The sequence below is a fragment of the Rhinoderma darwinii genome, chromosome 1 (assembly GCF_050947455.1).
Source record: "Rhinoderma darwinii isolate aRhiDar2 chromosome 1, aRhiDar2.hap1, whole genome shotgun sequence".
Classification (NCBI taxonomy): Eukaryota; Metazoa; Chordata; class Amphibia; order Anura; family Rhinodermatidae; genus Rhinoderma; species Rhinoderma darwinii.
Window position 1 is genome coordinate 365160885 of NC_134687.1, and position 20436 is coordinate 365181320.

Here is a 20436-nt window from a genome sequence, read left to right on the forward strand (position 1 = left end):
AACACATTACAGCCCTCAGAAGGGAAGGAGCGCCATTTGGGGTTTGGAGCTCAAATTTTGCTATAATGGTTTTCGGTGCCATGTTCCATTTGCAACGCCCTCGAGGGAAAAAAACAGCAGAAACCCCCCAAAAGTGACCCCATTCACTATCAGAATCCAAGAGAGCAAATGCCTCTTAAGTGGTATATAACTTGCGTGCCATTTTTTACGGATTTTTTTTTAAACTTATTTTTTGTAACAGTTTTAATAAAAGTAACAAAGAAAAAGTCCACTAATCCATTGATCAATAAATTTATGAACAACCCTAAGGCCCTGTTCACACAGAGTTTTTTTTACAAGTTTTTCGGCGCGGAAACCGCTCCGCAAAACTCGTCAAAAACCGCCCAAAAATGTCTCCCATTGATTTCAATGGGAGTTGGATGAGCTTTTTTACCGTGAGCAAAAAAAACGCATTGCGGTAAAAAGAAGCGACATGACCTATCTTGAGGCGGTTTCCGCCTCCAAAACCCCATTTCAATCAGTCAGAAGGGTAAAAAAAACACCTCAACGAGTGTTTTGACGAGTTTTTGGCAAACCACTGTGCAAAAAACGTCCGGAGCAGTTTTTGCGGGAGGAATTTTCCTCCTGCAAAACATTCCGTGTGAACACAGCCTAAGGGTATGTTCACATGGCGGGGGTCCGTAACGGCTGAAATTACGGGGATGTTTCAGCCTGAAAACATCCCCGTAATTTCAGCCGTACCGGCATGTGCAGGCGCTTGAACGCCGCGTCAATTACGGCCGTAATTAGCGCTGCTATTCATTGGAGTCAATGAATAGCGGCTCCAATTACGGCCAAAGAAGTGACAGGTCACTTCTTCTACGCGGGCGTCTATTTACGCGCCGTTATTTGACAGCGGCGCGTAAATATACGCCTCGTGTGAACAGATAAACGTCTGCCCATTGCTTTCAATGGGCAGATGTTTGTCAGCGCTATTGAGGCGCTATTTTCGGGCGTAATTCGGGGCAAAAACGCCCGATTTACGTCCGTAAATAGGCCGTGTGAACTTACCCTTTAGGCCTCGTTTACACGAGCGTATTATACGCGCGTGCGACGCGCGTGCTTTTCACGCGTGTCGTACGCACCTATAATAGTCTATGGGGCTGTTTAGACGATGCGTGAATTTTGCGCAGTGCGCGTGCGTTGCGTAAAACTCACGACATGTTCTAAAATCGTGCGTTTTTCGCGCATCACGCACCCATTGAAGTCAATGGGTGCGTGAAAACAACGCATGCCACACGGACGCTCCTGCGTTGCATGCGCGAAAATCACGCATCACTTGTTATGTCCATGAAAAACAGTCTATAAAGCTGGACAAAGCAAACAAAAACCAGGAAGTGCTTGAGTTTGCACTGCGAGTGGGCAGGGCTAGTGACTGGAGACTGTGCAGGTATCTTCCACTGTCAACATCTGCTGCCATGCCGCGTGGGATGGACGTGGAGCGCCTCCTCGTCCTGGTCCAGGGACACCCCGAAATTTGGGACACTCGCTCGGAGGCGTACCACAACCGGACGGCCAAGGAGGACGCCTGGGAGGAGGTGGCAAAGGAGCTGTTTGGCCAGGAGTGGGAGAGTGGCCGAACCCGTGACCGCAGTCGGTTGGGTGAGTACCAGGCATTTTCTGCCAAAGCATGACATCCCTTTTGAAGAACTGGGGCCCTGTATGTGTCTTCTGCGCATTTTCACGAGAAACTTTTGTGGAGCAGGCGCATCACCGTGTACCACGTAATTGGCAGTGCAGGGCCCTTAATTTAAAGTGAGAGGTCATAGGTCTGATGGCATGATATCTGTTTTTTAACTCCAACAGTCCAAGAGATCAAAACACGGTGGCGGAGCTGCCGTGACCAATTCCGGCGTGAAATGGGTGAAAGGGGACGCAGCGGGGATGGGGCATCTCGCAAGCGACCGTATATGTATACCCAACAGCTGATGTTCTTGAAGGACATCATGGAGATGCGCACGTAAGAGTTTCTGCCATTGCATGTGTCTAATGTGTGTTCGCCCATGTCCTGTTTGCCATCGTGTTGTTGTAGGCATTGTTATATATTCTGTTCTAACGTAATTTCCTCTTTCTAGAACCACAGACAATTTGGAGGATACCGCAGAAGAGACAGACGTGGGCGAGTCTCGGCCGGAACCTCCTGCTGCCCCTGTCCTGCCCCCTAGCCCAGAGCCGACACCCCTGGAGCCCGCCCCTGGCCAGTCCGCACGGGCCGTCGCCTCTCCCGCAGAGGAGCGCCCCGTGCGTGCCCGCACTCGCCGGGCCCGTGCTCAACAGGCCTCCGCAGCGGGGCAAGTAGATGCCCGTGTCCTGGACTATCTACGGCGAGCCGCTGATGAGGACGGGAACGACGCCTTTGGCCGAAGCATCGTTCCCCTCCTCCGGCTGGTCCCCATGGACCGTATGGGCCGTCTGCAAGCGTCGATCGTGACGTTGATCGACGCTTCCAGACCGCCCCACAATCCGCACGTGTGCTTCACGGCCATTGAACAGTGGCGCAGTACAGCCATGCCGGCCACCACGCCCCAGGTGCCGGGCCCATTCCACCCAGGCCCCCAGATGCACCGCCCGCATCCGTATATGCGCCCTATGGCTCCCCACTTCCCTGGCCCAACATACCCCGGACAACATCAGCACCACTATGCTGCCGAGGAACAACCTACACAGCTCCAGGTCCAGCATAGTGGTGCTGAAATGCAGGCCTATTCGTCCCCGGGCCACCAGTACCAACACCTTTAAGTGTGTTGGAGGCCAGAATTAGTGACGCCACACTATTTTTGGGTGCAGGGATGGCAACTCGCCGTCCTGTTTTTGTGTTGGATCGATATTATACACCATGTTGGTGTTTTTTGTGTGTTGAAACATTTTTGGGCTTTTGCAAAACCCTGTATTAAAAACTTTAATGTTGAATGGTTATATTTCGTGTGGTTTTTCATTGATAGCCCTCCACACAATGTTTGGCCCACATTTCCTTGGCCTATACCCTCGCACACCTCTGGGATTTGGGTCCAATGAATACACACGTCATATGAGGTTTTAGGTAATCACTCGGGGTTTGATATGGTTTGCAAGAGGTGCGGACGTTTAGGTGCTGTCATGGGCCCCGAGGCAAACTATGTACACTAGCAATTGGCCTTTCCAAACTTTCGCCCACACAACATTCTATCTCCAGAAAGAAGGTTGCCAACTTTATAAAGTCCTGCTCAAACCCAGACAGATGTAAGGTCGCAGCCCGCGACTCCTCTTGTTTTGCAAGTCCCTAACCCAACAACAACCACGAAAAAATAAAAACCCCAGCCCACATCTGACGTGTGTAGGTAAGCCGACAAACAACAGAGAACCCTTCAAAGGTCATCACGCACCCACGGTGCGGCTCCAGATCGACATTCCAAATATGCCGCCAAAGTATCCCTCATGCGAGGGCGGGATGAGAGAGATCGGCCGAGAGGAATAACCGGGACACTGAGGCTGCTGCCTGCATCTGTAAGTATATGTGCTGCATCAAAGGTAGCATCATTAATGCAGCAGAAGTTATGCAGACCGACACACAATTCTATAACACGTGTCACATTCTGCATGGACAATTGCATTGTCGTCCCAAAGACACGCCACCTGCGCGACTTAATGGCAAAGCCATATTCCACACATCGACGAGCTCGGCAGAGGCGGAGATTAAGGTGCTAAACCTGCTTCTCCCAGCAAGCAGGGGTTGGGCCAGCTGGCCTATTTGTAGGCTGGCCTGGCATGAATCTCCTCTGCGTTTTTGACGCGCGTTGCAAACGCTAGTCATGCGCGCGTTTAAAACGCAACAACGCTGCGTATACGCAGGCAAAACGCAATGCCAACGCGCGCAAAACGCAGCGTTTTTTGCGCGCGCAAAACGCACACGCTCGTGTAAACGAGGCCTTAGGGTATGTTCACACGATGAGAGGCATTTACGTGTGAAAAGACAGACTGTTAACAGCTGCCTCGTTTCACACGTAAATGCTCCTCCTCGCAATTTGCGAGCCGTCTGAGACGCTCGTAAATCTTGAGCTGTGCTTCATTGAGTTCAATGAAGAACAGCTCAAATTACGTGGCAAAGAAGTGTCCTGCACTTCTTTGCCGAGGCAGTCCATTTACGCGTCGTCGTTTGACAGCTGTCAAACGACGACGCGTAAATTACAGGTCGTCTGCACAGTACGTCGGCAAACCCATTCAAATGAATGGGCAGATGTTTGCCGACGTATTGTAGCCCTATTTTCAGACGTAAAACGAGGCATAATACGCCTCGTTTACGTCTGAAAATAGGTCGTGTGAACCCAGCCTAACAATGAATCAATGTATTTAGAATTTACAGATATGTAAAATATATGAAGAGATTTATATAAGTATATGTGTGTATACGTATATATTACATGTACGTATATATCTATATGATGATATAGATATATAACATCCCTAATTATTAGTTTTTAGTATTAACAAATTTCAAATATATGTCTATATATAATATATATTACATGTGTGTCTGTGTATATATATATATATATATATATATATATATATATATATATATATATATAATATAGACGTGTATGTGTATATATATATATATATATATATATATACACACACAGTATATAAATATATATCTATATAATTTTATAGATGTAAATATATAGAGACAGATATATATCTGTCTCTCTCTCTCTCTCTCTCTCTCTATATAAAATTATATAGATATATATTTATATAATGTGTGTGTGTATATATATATATATATATATATACACACACACACATTATAAGCCCTAATTGATTAATTAACTAATTAATTGTCCTAGTCTGAGTACTATCTACCTAAACTATAGCTAGCTGCCTACACTAAACTATGTGGAGGTGTTATTTGTGTGTGTTTTTCACAGTCGGTGTGTCTTTATAGGAGACACACAGCAGCTGCTCGGCACAGCTTCTTCTCCCCCACTGTCTCAGAACGATCTGACAGGGAGGGAGGAGAAACATTGTAACAAACAGCACGAAAGTTTGTTGCTGCAACAAACTTTGCTGCTGCAACAAACTTTGCTGTGAACACCATGATAGCTTTATCATGGTGATCACGTCATCAGGACCGACACCAATCCGGTCCTGATGTCTTCTCTCAGCACTTAGGGTATGTTCACACGTAGTCAACAAAAACGTCTGAAAATCCAGAGCTGTTTTCAAGGGAAAACAGACCCTGCTTTTCAGACGTTTTTTTACCAACTCGCATTTTTCGCTGCGTTTTTCGCGCCGTTTTCGCTGCGTTTTTTACGTCCGTTTTTGGAGCTGTTTTCATTGGAGTCTATGAGAAAACAGCTCCAAAAACGTCTGAAAGAAGTGTCCTGCACTTCTTTTGACGAGGCTGTATTTTTACGAGTCGTCGTTTGACAGCTGTCAAACGACGACGCGTAAATAACAGGTCGTCTGCACAATACGTCGGCAAACCCATTCAAATGAATGGGCAGATGTTTGCCGACGTATTGGAGCCGTATTTTCAGACGTAAAACGAGGCATAATACGCCTCGTATACGTCTGAAATTTGGCCGTGTGAACATACCCTTAGGGTATGTTCACACGGCGGGGGTCCGTAACGGCTGAAATTACGGGGATGTTTCAGCCTGAAAACATCCCCGTAATTTCAGCCGTACCGGCATGTGCAGGCGCTTGAACGCTGCGTCGATTACGGCCGTAATTAGCGCTGCTATTCATTGGAGTCAATGAATAACGGCTCTAATTACGGCCAAAGAAGTGACAGGTCACTTCTTTGACGCGGGCGTCTATTTACGCGCCGTCATTTGACAGCGGCGCGTAAATATACTCCTCGTGTGAACAGACAAACGTCTGCCCATTGCTTTCAATGGGCAGATGTTTGTCAGCGCTATTGAGGCGCTATTTTCGGGCGTAATTCGGGGCAAAAACGCCCGATTTACGTCCGTAAATAGGCCGTGTGAACATACCCTAAGGCTGCTAGTAGCAGCGTGTGCTGAGAGATTCAGAGCACAGGGAGAGCGCTGTGCACTCTGTTCTGGCACCACGTGAATTAACGGGCTGCAGGAGAAAAGCCCAGCACGGCAGCCCGTTAATCTACGTGGGCTGGTCGTGAAGGGGTTAAGGTAGCAGTGGGCCCCTTTACCTCTGATCTCCCTGTGTGGCTGCATGGCAAAAGGGATGGATGGGAATAAAGATGGTCCCGGGATTTGGGTTCAGCAGGAATGTAGTTGTCACGAAGGGTCTGTGGACCCACTGGACCGTACCGCCTCGGCGGTAAGGCAGCTGGCCAACAGGGCGCAGGTCAATGTCTATAGTTCGTATAGGTACCTGTGGCAGCTCGGACAGCAGTAAGGCAGGCGCGGCTGGGACTAGGCAGCAGGTAGACGTCAGGCGAGGTGAAGCAGGTCAGACGTGGGATACAGCACGACACGACTTGGCACAACACAGTGCTTGACCAGATAGTATGGAATTCAGGGAACAGGAACACACTAGGAGAACACAATGAGAAAGCAGCTTGGAGTAAATAGATTATAGAGTCTTTTAGAAAGCTACAAAAAGCCCAAGGTATATTCACTGTAAGCATTAAAACAGGGACTAGCCAGTCAGGTGAAGATAAGCAGCCTGAAGATGAGGAAGAGGGAGAGTTAATTTCCAACATAGAACAAGTAGCAATGTATCTAGTGGAATCCACTGCAGCAGACCTAGAGGTCCCTGACCCGAGCACCCAGGGTACTACAGTGGACACAGGGGCTAGATCTAAAAGTCCACTTCAAATGCCCACTATCTCAGCTGCGGTGTACCCCACTGCTTACTTGTCACTCACATATAGCACATATAGCTGTTAACTCCCAGTGTATATTGAGCCCTAGGTCACAGCCACTGCCCCTCAATTTATGTGTCCTCACCCTACCCCCACCCCATGAGAGGAAGTATCTAACCCAGGGGGAGGAAAAGTTTAGTGCGGAGTACAGGGGGAGCACCTGATCGCCCCTAATATAAACCAAAAGGAAGTGAACAGGATTACTAAGGAACCACTGTCATTTCTGGCCTCTGCTTAGGCCTCATGCACACGACCGTATTTTTTCCCACCCGTAAATACTGGCGTAAATACGGGTCCGGTGTCACACGTATTCCACCTGTTTTGCACCAGTATTTACGGACCCGTGCCCGTAAATATGGGTCCGGTGTCACCCGTATTCCACCCGTATTTACGGGCACGTTTTTGGCGGCAAAATAGCGCTGCACTAATCGGCAGCCCCTTCTCTCTATCAGTGCAGGATAGAGAGAAGGGACAGCCTTTTCTGTAATAAAAGTTAAAGAAATTCATACTTACCCGGCCGTTGTCTTGGTGACGCGTCCCTCTCTTCACATCCAGCCCGACATCCCTGGATGACGCGGCAGTCCATGTGACTGCTGCAGCCTGTGATTGACCTGTGATTGGCTGCAGCGGTCACATGGCCTGAAACGTCATCCAGTACGTCGGGCCGGATGTCGAGAGGGACGCGTCACCAAGGCAACGGGCGGGAGACCGGACTGGAGGAAGCAGGAAGTTGTCGGTAAGTATGAAAGTCTTTTATTTTTATTTTTTACAGGTTTATACTGATCGGTAGTCACTGTCCAGGGTGCTGAAAGAGTTACTGCCGATCAGTTAACTCTTTCAGCTCCCTGGACAGTGACTATTTACTGACGTCGCTTAGCAACGCTGCCGTAATGACGGGTGCACACATGTAGCCACCCGTCATTACGAGAGCTCCATAGACTTCTATGGACTGTCCGTGCCGTTATTACGGCCTGAAATAGGACATGTTCTATCTTTTTCAACGGCACGGGCACCTTCCCGTGAGAAAACGGGAAGGCACCCGTCGCCAATAGAAGTCTATGAGCCCGTTATTACGGGTCGTAATTACGACCCGTAATAACAGGAGTTTTTACGGTCGTGTGCATGAGGCCTAACCCTGTCAGACAACAACTAATACCTGGTACAAATGGCGAGGCAGATAGAAGAAACACTCAACATGGCCCATGGACACCTGGGGAAATGAGAACATTCCTCTCATCAATCCCTAAAACACGGAACAATCCACATGGATTTGTAAATGAACAGTACAATATCGCAGTGAGTTACAATCCTACTTTGTCGGGACCTGTTGCAGATGAAACGGTCCACAAGGAAATAGAGACAGGGGAATAATTGACAAGGAGAGCTTCCAGTGTTACCAGTTATATCTGAAAGCAGGGGTGCGATGTCCATTTGACCCTTTCTGAAATGTGTTATTATACAGTAGAGTGCCTGGTGGACACTTGAGCAGCCCGTAGTATTCTCAAGAGATCAGAAGCCCCAAATTTGAAAACTAAAACATGGTGTAGACACTACAGTTTCACTCATTACATTGAGTGAAACTGTAGAGACCTCTGTAAATATATGTCCAATTAGAACCTCCCTTTCTTTTGTCCTTAGTGAATCTGTTCCCTGCAGTTTGCTTGGGAGAGATGCACTAATGAAATTGAAAGCTAACATTCAGTACACAGAGGTTTCTTAACTTTTGGTGGGAAGGTTGTGAAGCATGCACAACTCATACATGACCTGCTGGGAAAGATAAAGCTACCTTGAGCCATAGCTGTTATCAAATGCCAGGCACATTAGCGAGCAAAAGAACCTTTTAGATGGGTAATAACAGGGCAGATGTAGTGGCAAAAAGGTCTGCTCGTATACTCCTCCAAGAGTCCCCAAAAGACAAACAAAATCTGACTATTGGCACTCTCATAACCTTGCAAAAATAGGCAGGTCCCCAGACAAACATCAAATGGAGTAACACAGGTTATTAGCCACAAAATGGTGTTTGGAAACATGGGGATGGTCGATTGTGTGCCCCTCCAGCTCTGTATTTTTTTTTACTAATTTATTTAATCTCCCATCTCATGTTTTCAAAGGACGAATGGTTGCTATTACAAGTAAAATTTGGGTTGCCCCATGCTTCTCACAATTTGCAACACATCGGTGCAAGCAGTGCATGATTTGTGCCAAGCAAAATTCAGGCAAAATGACTAGGGTACAGATGAAACACCTTGTAAAACCTGACTACCCATTTCAGAGAATGCAGATAGACTACATTAAAGTACCCAAATTTGGTAGTGGGTAGTGGTTCCGGCACTTGCCTAGGTTTGCCGGCTGCTGGCGCGGGCCCTGATTAAGAGGCTCCTGTGTATACCTATTTTAGTTGATGTACCATTTATGGGTTTTCTGCCATCTTGGTTCCTTCTTCCCATCTGACATGGTTCCGCTAATGCAGCCTACATTTCCCATCATACCTTTGGCTTTGCAGAGAGGGTGGCATCTCACCACACTGCACTTGCTCTGCTCTGAGTCCTATCTAAACGCAACAAGTGATAGATCAGTGACATAGAACCAGGGACGGTTTTAGACAAAGTGTGACCCTGGGCAAAGGGTTAAAAGTGGGGCCCCAAATTCTGAATTATTCACATCTGCGTCAGAGTTCCGTTGATGGTTTCCGTCTGACCTTTCCCTCAGGGGAACCCATGAACGGAAGCCATAACTTTCCGTTTGCATTACGATTTATTTCAATGGTAATGCTTCCATTGCAAATGGTTTCCGTTTGTCTCTGTTCCGTAAGGTTTCAGTTTTTGTGGCAGAAACAATAGCGCAGTCGACTGCACTATTGACTCCGCCAAACAAACTGAATCCTTACGGAACGGAGGCAATCAGAAACCATTTGCAAAGAAAGCATTACCATTGAAATCAATGGTAATGCAAACGGAAGCTATGGTTTCAGTTGATGGGTTCCTCTGATGGAAAGGTCTGACGGAACCCATCAACGGAAACAAAACGCTGATGTGAACACACCCTTACTGTATCAATAATGCGATCAATTCAGAGAACTGCATCACTGATTTCGAGCGCATCCAGGATTGTTGCAAGCCCCCGAAAGCATATGTCCCCACTCTCACACAAAAAAATTATCTATATACATATACAGTTATTAAATCATACCACTATACCAAATGAAATATTACCTGCATATTGTTACTTAACACAACTCACTATTATAAGACTAATATTACCAATAATAACACATTATGAGGTCCAAATAATAGCGCCACACCATAACCACATAGTGACTGAATAATACCCCCATACTGTTACGGAATAATACCGACACACCATAACCACGCAGTGATTGAATAATACCCCCATACTGTTACTGAATAATATCTCCACACCATAACCACATAGTGATTGAATAATACCCCCATACAGTTACTGAATAATACCCCCATACTGTTACTGAATAATACTGCCACACTATAGCCACATAGTGACTGAATAATACCACCATACTGATACAGAATAATACCACCACACCATAAGCACATAGTGACTAAATAATACCACCATACTGTTACTGATTAATACCTCCACATAATAACCACATAGTGACTGAATAATACCCCCATACTGTTACTGAATAATACCTCCACACCATAACCACATAGTGATTGAATAATACCCCCATACTGTTACTGAATAATACCCCCATACTGTTACTGAATAATACTGCCACACTATAGCCACATAGTAACTGAATAATACCACCATGCTGTTACTGAATAAAAATCACTATACAACGACCAATATGACCACCATGTAGTGACCGTATAGTGGTAGATGCCAATTATACACAGGAGCTCTGTAGACGATATAAGTGATTACAGCTCATTTATATCCAGTAACTCACAGGTGATGTTTTCCCTGATTAGAGTCGTTCACTTTCCCCTTTTTTCTCTATCCTTACCAGACCACTGGGATGACTTATTCCAGCCATGACTCATTTCTGCAGAATTTTACACACAGACATGTTGGTTTCTCACTTTTCCAGCACCTTCCACACCTATATCCCATCCTCTAAACAAACTCATAATCTACAGTGCCCCAGACAGTAGTAATGATCCCTCAGTGCTCGACAGAATAAAAGTGCCCCATGAGTAACTGTGCCCCCTTTATGCCTCCACAGTAACAATGCCCCTTTTGTGCCCCCACAGAAATAATGCCCCCTCTGTGCCCCCTGAAGATAGTGCCACTACACCCCCCTGTAGATAGTGCCACACATAGCCCCCTGTAGATAGCGTCACACACAGCCCCCTGTAAATAACTCTGCAGATCTCATCCCTTGTATATAGTGCTACACAATCCCCTAGTAGATAATGCCACGCAGGCCCCCCTTAGTAGATAGTGCCACACAGCCCCCTCTTGTATATAGTGCCACACAGCCCCCTTGTATATATTGCCATACAGCCCCCCTCCCTTGTGTATAGTGCTACACAGCACCCCTCCCTTGTATATAGTGCCATACGCCCCCTCTCTTGTATTTAGTGCCACACAGTCCACCTTAGTAGATAGTGCCACACAGCCCATGTAGATAGCGGCACACAGAGACCCCTCTAAATTGCGCCACACATAGCCCCCTGTAGATAGCGTCACACAGCCCTCCCCTTGTAAATCGTGCCATGCAGCAACCCTAATCGTGCCACACAGCCCCCCTTGGTGTAGTGCCACACAGCCCCCCTTGTATATAGTGTCACACAGACCCCTTGTATATAGTGCCACACAGCCCCCCTTGTATATAGTGCCACACAGCTCCTCATATAAAGTACCACACAGCCCCCTTGTATATAGTGCACACAGCTCCCCTTGTATATAGTGCCACAAAGCCCCCTCCCTTGTATATAGTGCCACAAAACCCCCTTGTATAAAGTACCACACAGCCTCCCCTTGTATATGGTGCCATACAGCCCCCCTTGTATATAGTGGCACAAAGGCCCCCCCCTCCCTTGTCTATAGTGCTACACAGCCCCCATTGTATATAGTGCTACACAGCAACCCCCCTGTATACAGTGCTACACAGCAATCCCCGTGTATACTGCCACACAGCCCCCCCAATAAAACATATTGTACCTACATTGCCCCTTTCCCAAGATGGACGGAGCACTGCACAGCCTCCGGGTAGGATACTTGCGCAGATCAGCGTGATGCAGTGACGTCATCATAACGGCCCATGCAGGGAGTCTTCCCAGCGCCTTATAGGCTGCAGGCCTAATGTGACCTGCAGCCTATAGTATATCCTGAGGACGCAGATACTAGTGAATGTGGCTGTCGCTAGCATCGGGGCCCCCTCTGGTGCTAGCAATGCCACCGGGCATCAGGGAGTCCATGCCGCCTGGCCCATAAATGTTATGCCGCCTCGGGCCCCGTAGCAGCTGCGGGCATTTGGCCCTAAGAGGATTAGGGCCCTGGGCAATTGCCCAGTTTGCCCCCCCTAACGCAGACCCTGCAGTCCCCTAGCTACAGACATACATTGTCGCCGTGAACTGGCAAGTGGGCTTATACAGTTTGATCAAAATGTTTAATAAGAACCTCATGTTCGTACATTTTATTTTGCTGAGCCACAATACATCAAGTATATCATTTCTTTTCTCCCTTGTGGATATATATATATAGTCTGTCTTTCTTTTTTCTGGAACCAGCACTCTACCCCCATTTGGTCCAGGTGCTTTTAATAGCAGGAAATTGCATAAAAAGGGTTCCTATCTAATTGTTCTCAGTTGGCCCCTGAGACTAAAAAGAAAGGTGAGCATTTTCCATCTGTTCATTGTTTTGTGGTATTGTGTGGTAATTTTTTGTTTTTGTGGTGCTGTATCTGTGGGGGGACGTGGTCCAAAGCCAAGGTGTCTTAGACTGGCAGCATGGGTGCTGTTGGTCCCCTGGGTTGCTCCCTCTACAGGTGCTGTATTGCAGTGGCATTGGTTGCCACAGGATACCACACTTGGTAGAATAGGGACCCCCTTGAAAGAGGTCGCCGTGAAGTGGCAAGTGGGCTTACGCCTCATGCACACGACCGGCCGAGTCCCTTCAGTGATTCGAGGAAAGATAGAACATGTTCTATCTTTCCTCGAATCAGAGACTCTGATAATTTTTCACGGACCCGATTCACCCGCTAAAGTGAATGGGTCTGTGAAGACTATCCGGTGCCACTTGGATGCCGTCAGAAATGGCCCGAGTGGCACAACTGTCGTGTGCATGAGGCATTATACAGTTTGATCAAAGTGTTTACTAAGAACATGTACGTACATTTTATTTTGCTGAACCGCAATAGATCAAGTATAGCAAGTGGATGTGCGGTCCTTGTTTTCTTTTTTCCCTTGTTGAGACATACATTGTATATCTATGTGATGCAGCTCAGTCTGTCTCCTCTGCCTTCTGCTAGTGATAGATTTTTCCCTGTCAGCTCTTACAAGCAGGAGACAGGGGAGAGCAGTGTGAAGCTGCATATTATAAAAATACACTGGACTTTGTACTCAGCACTCACAGATTGTATAGATTGTTAGTATGAGTCAGAAGAGGTTTTTTTTAGCTATGCAGCTAATCGCTGTAAGGACTCACCTATTATATCACTGCACTCATGGCCCCCTACGGAAGACATGATCTCTGTAATGAATCGGGGTAGGGAGACGACAGGTGAGCCCTAATCTACCCGCTACTCAGTCCCTGCCTACTTGCACGGCCCGTCCTAAGTGACGGCGTACAACTGGGCGACGGTCCCTACGCTCAGTAAGTGCAAGACAGACAACAAAAGACAAGGGCACACAGAAGCAAAGGGGGAAGTAGGGGCAGTTGCCCACGGAAAAACCGTGAGCAACAGGCAGTGGTGAACGAGCCGACTCAAACCAGGAGAGTACGTTGTAGCAAAACAAAGCAGGAGAATAGTCAGGCAAGCCAGGGTCAATAAGTACAGCGGTCAATCAGGTAAATAGCAGGAATAGCAGAGCCAGGAAACCAGAGAATCACAGGCAAGAAAAATGCTCACAAGTGAGGGTATAAATAGACCAAGGGCGGGAGCTAGAACCGTCAGGCCAGGCTGTGATAGGTTCTCCCTCTCCTCAGCCTGCAAGCCTGAGTGGTAACAGATCGCGTCACTCTAGCAGACCTTGGAGCTGATGAAGGCTGATTAACCCCGGGCGTCGACACAGAACCTGTGTTTGGCAAACCCTTTACAGTACCCCCCTTTTATGAGGGGCCACTGGACCCTTCCTAGGTGGGCCTGGCTTGTTGGGGAACTGAAGATGGAACTTCCTGAGAAATATACCGGCGAGAACATCCCGGGCGGGTACCCAAGTCCTCTCCTCAGGCCCGTATCCTCTGCAATGGACCAGGTACTGGAGGGAGCCTTGGACCATCCTGCTGTCCGCAATCTTGGCTACCTCGAATTCTACCCCATCAGGAGTGAGAACAGGGACCGGAGGTTTCCTTGATGTAGCCAAGGACGGGGAGCAGCTTTTCAAGAGGGAGGCATGGAACACGTTGTGTATCTGAAAAGACGGGGGTAATTCCAGCCAGAAGGAGACAGGGTTGAGAACCTCAACGATTTTGTACGGCCCTATATACCGGGGAGCAAATTTCTTGGACGGAACTTTAAGGCGCAAATATTTAGAAGACAGCCACACCAGATCCCCGACAACAAATAGGGGGTTAGTTGAACGTCTTTAATCTTTTGGATGCTCTGGGACGCCTCAAGGTTCTTCTGAACCTGGGCCCAGACTGTGCACAGTTCCTGATGAACGACATCTACCTCGGGATTGTTGGAACCACCAGGTGAAACGGAGGAGAACCGTGGATTAAACCCAAAATTGCAAAAGAAGGGGGAGGCCCCCGATGAGTTACTGACCCGGTTATTAAGGGAGCATTCGGCGAGGGGAATGAAGGAGACCCAATCATTTTGACAGTCTGAGATAAAACACCTTAAGTATTGTTCTAGAGACTGATTAGTACTCTCAGTTTGGCCATTAGTTTCAGGATGGAAGGCCGAGGAAAAGGACAGATCAATCTCCAGCTTCTTACAGAAAGCCCTCCAAAACAACGAAACAAATTGTACCCCTCTGTCAGAAAAAATATTGACCGGAACCCCATGGAGACGCAGGATGTGTTTGACAAACAGGGTAGCAAACGTCTTGGCATTGGGTAGTTTCTTGATGGGTACAAAGTGGCACATCTTACTGAAGCGGTCTATTACAACCCACACCACCGACTTCCCTTTTGATGGAGGCAGACCGGTGATAAAATCCATGGAGATATGGGTCCAAGGTCTCTGGGGAATGGACAAAGAACATAGTAAGTCCGCAGGTCGGGACCTGGGAGTCTTGGACCTAGCACAAATTTCACAATCGGCGACGTAGGCCTTAACGTCTTTAAGCAACCCAGGCTACTAATAGGTTCTGGAAATGAGGTGCTTGGTACCCAGGATGCCTGGATGGCCCGATAGTGCGGAGTCATGATTCTCCCTGAGCAACCTTAGATGGAATTGCAGGGGAACAAACAGCTTGTTCTCAGGAAGGTTCTCAGGAGCAGAACCTTGATCAGCCGCAATTTCGGAGGCTAAGTCTGAATCCAAAGAGGATATGATTATACCTGGGGGCAAAATACAAGCGGGATCCTCATCAGGAGGAGGGCTGGCCATGAACCTACGCGACAGAGCATCAGCTTTAATATTTTTTGACCCAGCCCTATAGGTAACCACAAAGTTGAATCTCGGAAAAAAAAACGCCCATCGAGCTTGTCACGGGTTTAGCCTCCGGGGAGATTCTAGGTAAACCAGATTCTTGTGGTCAGTAAGAACCGTTACCTGGTGCCTAGCCCCCTCCAGGAAGTGGCGCCACTCTTCAAATGCCCATTCAATGGCTAAGAGTTTGCGGTTGCCAACGTCATAGTTACTCTCAGTGGAGGAGAACTTCCTGGAGAAGTAGGCACAGGGACGGAGATGGGTGAGAGACCTAGTACCCTGGGACAAGACAGCACCCACTCCCACCTCGGAGGCGTAAAACTCCACGATGAATGGCTCCATTTGGTTGGGCTAAATCAGCACTGGGAAAAAGCACCTCTTAAGGATCTCAAAAGCCTGGACCGCCTCCGGAGGCCAGTGGAGGAGATCAGCAGCTTTACGAGTAAGGTCCGTAAGAGGCTTAGCGATGACCGAGAAGTTAGCAATAAATTTCCTGTAATAATTAGCTAACCCCAGGAAACACTGTAAGGCCTTCAGGGAGGCAGGTCGGACCCATTCTGCCACAGCCTTAACCTTGGCAGGGTCCATGCGGAATTCGTTGGGAGTGAGGATTTAACCCAAAAATGGTATCTCCTGCACCCCAAACACACATTTTTCGGTTTTAGCAAAGAGTTTGTTTTTCCGAAGGGCCTGGAGCACCTTCCTGACATGCTCAATGTGGGAGCACCAGTCCTTGGGAAACACAAGTATATCATCAAGGTACACTACAAGAAATACCTCCAGATAGTCTCTTAAAATCGAAATGACCTCCGGGTGTATTAAACGGTCTTCCACTCATCCCCCTCTCTGATCTGGATAAGGTTATAAGCCCCCCGAAGATTGAACTTAGAGAACCATTGGGCCCCCTGAACCTGATTGAAGAGATCAGGAATCAAAGGAAGGGGATATTGGTTCCTTACAGTGATCTTATTTAAACTTCGGTAATCGATGTACGGCCTAAGACCACCATCCTTTTTCCCCACGAAGAAGAAGCCAGCACCTACCAGAGAAGTAGAGGGGCGATTGTAACCCTTGGCCAGGCATTCCTGGATATACTCTCTCATGTCTTCACATTCAGGACAAGAGAGATTAAATATCCTACCTTTAGGGAACTTAGCTCCTGGTACCAAATCGATTGCGCAATCGTACTCTCTATGAGGAGGTAACTCTTCAGAGGCCTTTTTAGAAAAGACATACGCAAAGTCCTGAATAAACTCAGGTAGAGTGATCAGCTCCTCAGCGAGAGAAACCAAATTAATAGAAAAAGATGACGTCATGCATTCATTACTCCATTTAGTAAGATCACCAGTATTCCAGTTAAAAGTGGGATTATGTGTCTGCAACCAAGGGAGGCCTAAAATCAAATCAGACGATAACCCCTGCATAACTAACAGGGAACACTGCTCTAAATGAATGGAGCCAACAATGAGTTCAAAAACAGGGCTATGCTGCATAAAATAACCATTAGCAAGCGGAGTGGAGTCTATACCCATTACCGGGACAGGTTTAGGCAAATCAATTAGTGGCATAGCTAGAGACATGGCAAATTCCACAGACATAATATTAGCAGCAGACCCTGAATCCATGAAGGCACTGCCGGTGGCAGACTTTCAATCAAAAGAGACCTGAAAGGGAAGCAAGATTTTATTAGGCTTCATGTTAACGGGAAATGCCTGTGCGCCCAAGCGACCTCCCCGATGGTCACTTAGGCATCAAAGTTTTCTGGCTGCTTATTTTTGCGCCTGGGACAGGAGTTCAATTGATGCTTGTCATCCCCACAGTAGAAGCAGAGACCATTCTTCCTGCGGAAATCTCTATGTTGTTGGGGAGGCACGGAGGTCCCGAGTTGCATCTGTTCATCAGAGTTCTCCGTGGAAGCACGAAGCAACGGAACCGCTGGAGCCATCATACGGGAGCCAGAGGTGAAGGCACCAGAACGTTCAAGTCGTCGTTCCCTGAGACGTCGGTCAAGACGTACCGCTAAAGCCATAACCTGTTTAAGAGAGTCAGAGGTGGGATAGCTAACTAACTGGTCTTTAAGGGCGTTCGACAGACCCAAACTAAACTGGCACCTCAAGGCAGGGTCATTCCACCGAGAAGCTACACACCACTTCCTAAAGTCAGAACAGTACTCCTTAACGGGTCTCTTACCCTGACGTAAGGTCACCAGCTGACTCTCGGTAAAGGCAGTCTTGTCAGTCTCGTCATAGATGAGCCCGAGAGCAGAAAAAAAAAGGCCAACAGAAGAAAGTTCAGGGGCGTCAGGAGCCAAGGAGAAGGCCCATTCCTGGGGGCCGTCGTGGAGCAGGGACCTAATTATACTCACTCGCTGGCTCTCAGAACCTGAGGAGTGGGGTCTTAATCGGAAATAGAGTCTACAACTCTCCCGAAAAGAGAAAAAAGTCCTCTGGTCCCCTGAGAACCGGTCAGGCAACTTGAAGTGGGGTTCAAGAGGTGAGGTGAAGGGTACTACCTGGGTAGCATCACGCTGGTTGAACCTCTGAGCCAGGTCTTGGACCTGTAGGGAGAGACCCTGCATTTGCTGAGCCAGAGCCTCAAGGTGGTCCATAGTAGAGCCAGGGACCAGGGTAAGAAAAGGTATAGGGCCTGTGATTATGTAATGAATCGGGGTAGGGAGACGACAGGTGAGCACTAATCTACCCGCAACTCAGTCCCTGCTTACTCGTACGACCCGTCCTAGGCGACGCCGTACAACTGGGCGATGGTCCCTAATCTCAGTAAGTGCAAGACAGAGAACACAAGACAAGGGCACACAGAAGCAAAGGGGGAAGTAGGGGCAGTTGCCCACGGAAATAACGTGAGCAACAGGCAGTGGTGAACAAGCCGAATCAAACCAGGAGAGTACGCAGTAGCAAAACAAAGCAGGAGAATAGTCAGGCAAGCCAGGGTCAATAAGTACAGCGGTCAATCAGGTAAATAGCAGGAATAGCAGAGCCAGGAAACCAGATTATCACAGGCAAGGAACATGCTGCAAGTGAGGGTATAAATAGACCAAGGGCGGGAGCTAGAACCGTCAGGCCAGGCTGTGATAGGTTCTCCCTCTCCTCAGCCTGCAAGCCTGAGTGGTAACAGATCGCGTCACTCTAGCAGACCTTGGAGCTGATGAAGGCTGATTAACCCTGGGCGTCGACACAGAACCTGTGTCTGGCAAACCCTTTACAATCTCTTTAGCAACACTTTATGCATGGCAGGGGGGATACAGAGGAACAAGGAGAGTGGAGCTGGGTGTTTCAAAGCTGCCGGGAGGAATTGCCCATTGCAACATCCTGCCAGCGAGCAACGGGCACAGGCAGTGTTTGGAGCAGACCAGCTGGTCTGGAGTGGGTGACTTTATTTGCTGCGCATACCGTACATGAGGAGACAAAGTCCATGACGTCTTTGGGCAGCGTGGGCCACCAGAACTGACAGGCAATTAGATCTTGGGTCTTACGCGCACCCGCGTGACCTGCCAGCTTGGAACTGTGACCCACAGCGAAGGATTCTTCCTCTGTCTGCCAGACATACAAAAGTCCTTCCCGGAGGAATGTCTCTAACTTGCAGAGGGTTCACAGAGAAGATGCAGGAAGGATCAATAGTATTCTGTGGGGACTCCACAGTGTCCTCTGTTTCAAATGACCTAGACAATACATCTTCCCTCTCATTCTTGTTGGCAGGTCGGTAGTGGTGTTCAAACCGGAACCGAGCAAAGAGCAACGACCACCTAGCTTGACGAGGATTCAACCCCTGAGCCGTCTGTAGATAGGTCAGGTTCTTGTGATCCGTGAAGACCAGGATAGGATGGGCTGCGCCTTCCAGTAGGTGTCTCCACTCCTGCAGAGCCAGCTTGATAGCCAGTAACTCCCAATCCCTCTTTAGGAAGTGTGCATCAACCTGGCTCAGATATATGGACGATATCCTGCTTTGTTGGAAAGGGTCTTTGGATTCTCTTAATGAATTCATTGGGGATCTTAATATTAATAATTTGAATATTCTTTTGACGTTTACTCACAGTAAAAACACCATAAGTTTTCTCGATCTCAATATTTATAGGCATGGAAATAGACTTAAAACAACTACGTATAGAAAACCCACATCGGGTAATACCTTATTGGCAGCAAGTAGCCATCATTTGCCTTCTCAAATTAGGGGGATCCCAATCAGTGAGTTCCTTCGAATTCGTCGGAATTGCACTGATTTTGAGAACTTTAAAAATGAAGCTCAAGATCTATCCTCCCGTTTTATTAACAGGGGGTATTCTAAAAAATTAATTAAAAAAGGATACAACAGAGCACTTAGACAAAGTAGAGAGGAAATTATGAGGAGAAATAAGGGAGATAATGGTGACAATAGAGTTCGATTCATTTCCAGATTTGGGTCTCATTGGGATATATTGCGGAATCTTATGATAAAGAACTGGCCACACTTAACATTGGACAAAAGGATTAATTCAATAGTAGGGAACATCCCTAGTATGGTCCCCAAAAGGGCACCTACACTTAGGGATAAACTGGTTAGTTCTGAATTCAAGAGAAATACCCCAGAAAGGGACCTATGGCTGCAAAAACGCCCGAAGGGGATGTTTAAGTGTGGCTCGTGTAGATGTTGCAAGTATGCAACAAAATCAGATACCTTTTTTGATAGTGAACACAAAAAAGAATTTAAAGTTTATAATTTTATCAATTGTCGCTCGATGATGGTGGTTTATTCTGTTACTTGTCCTTGTGGGAAACAATATATCGGGAAAACAAAACGTGAGCTACATATACGCATAAATGAA

At 47.5% G+C, this 20436-nt stretch overlaps 1 protein-coding gene across 1 annotated transcript; it reads left to right on the forward strand.

Annotated features, from left to right (window-relative positions):
- The first annotated feature begins 1447 nt into the window (after positions 1–1447).
- On the forward strand, positions 1448–19610 carry LOC142753644 (uncharacterized). Its single transcript, XM_075860316.1, has 4 exons — positions 1448–1641; positions 1846–1999; positions 2115–2334; positions 19536–19610. The coding sequence occupies exons 1-4, from the start codon at positions 1458–1460 to the stop codon at positions 19608–19610; spliced, it is 633 nt and encodes a 210-aa protein (XP_075716431.1). The 5' UTR covers positions 1448–1457.
- Positions 19611–20436: the final 826 nt, after the last annotated feature.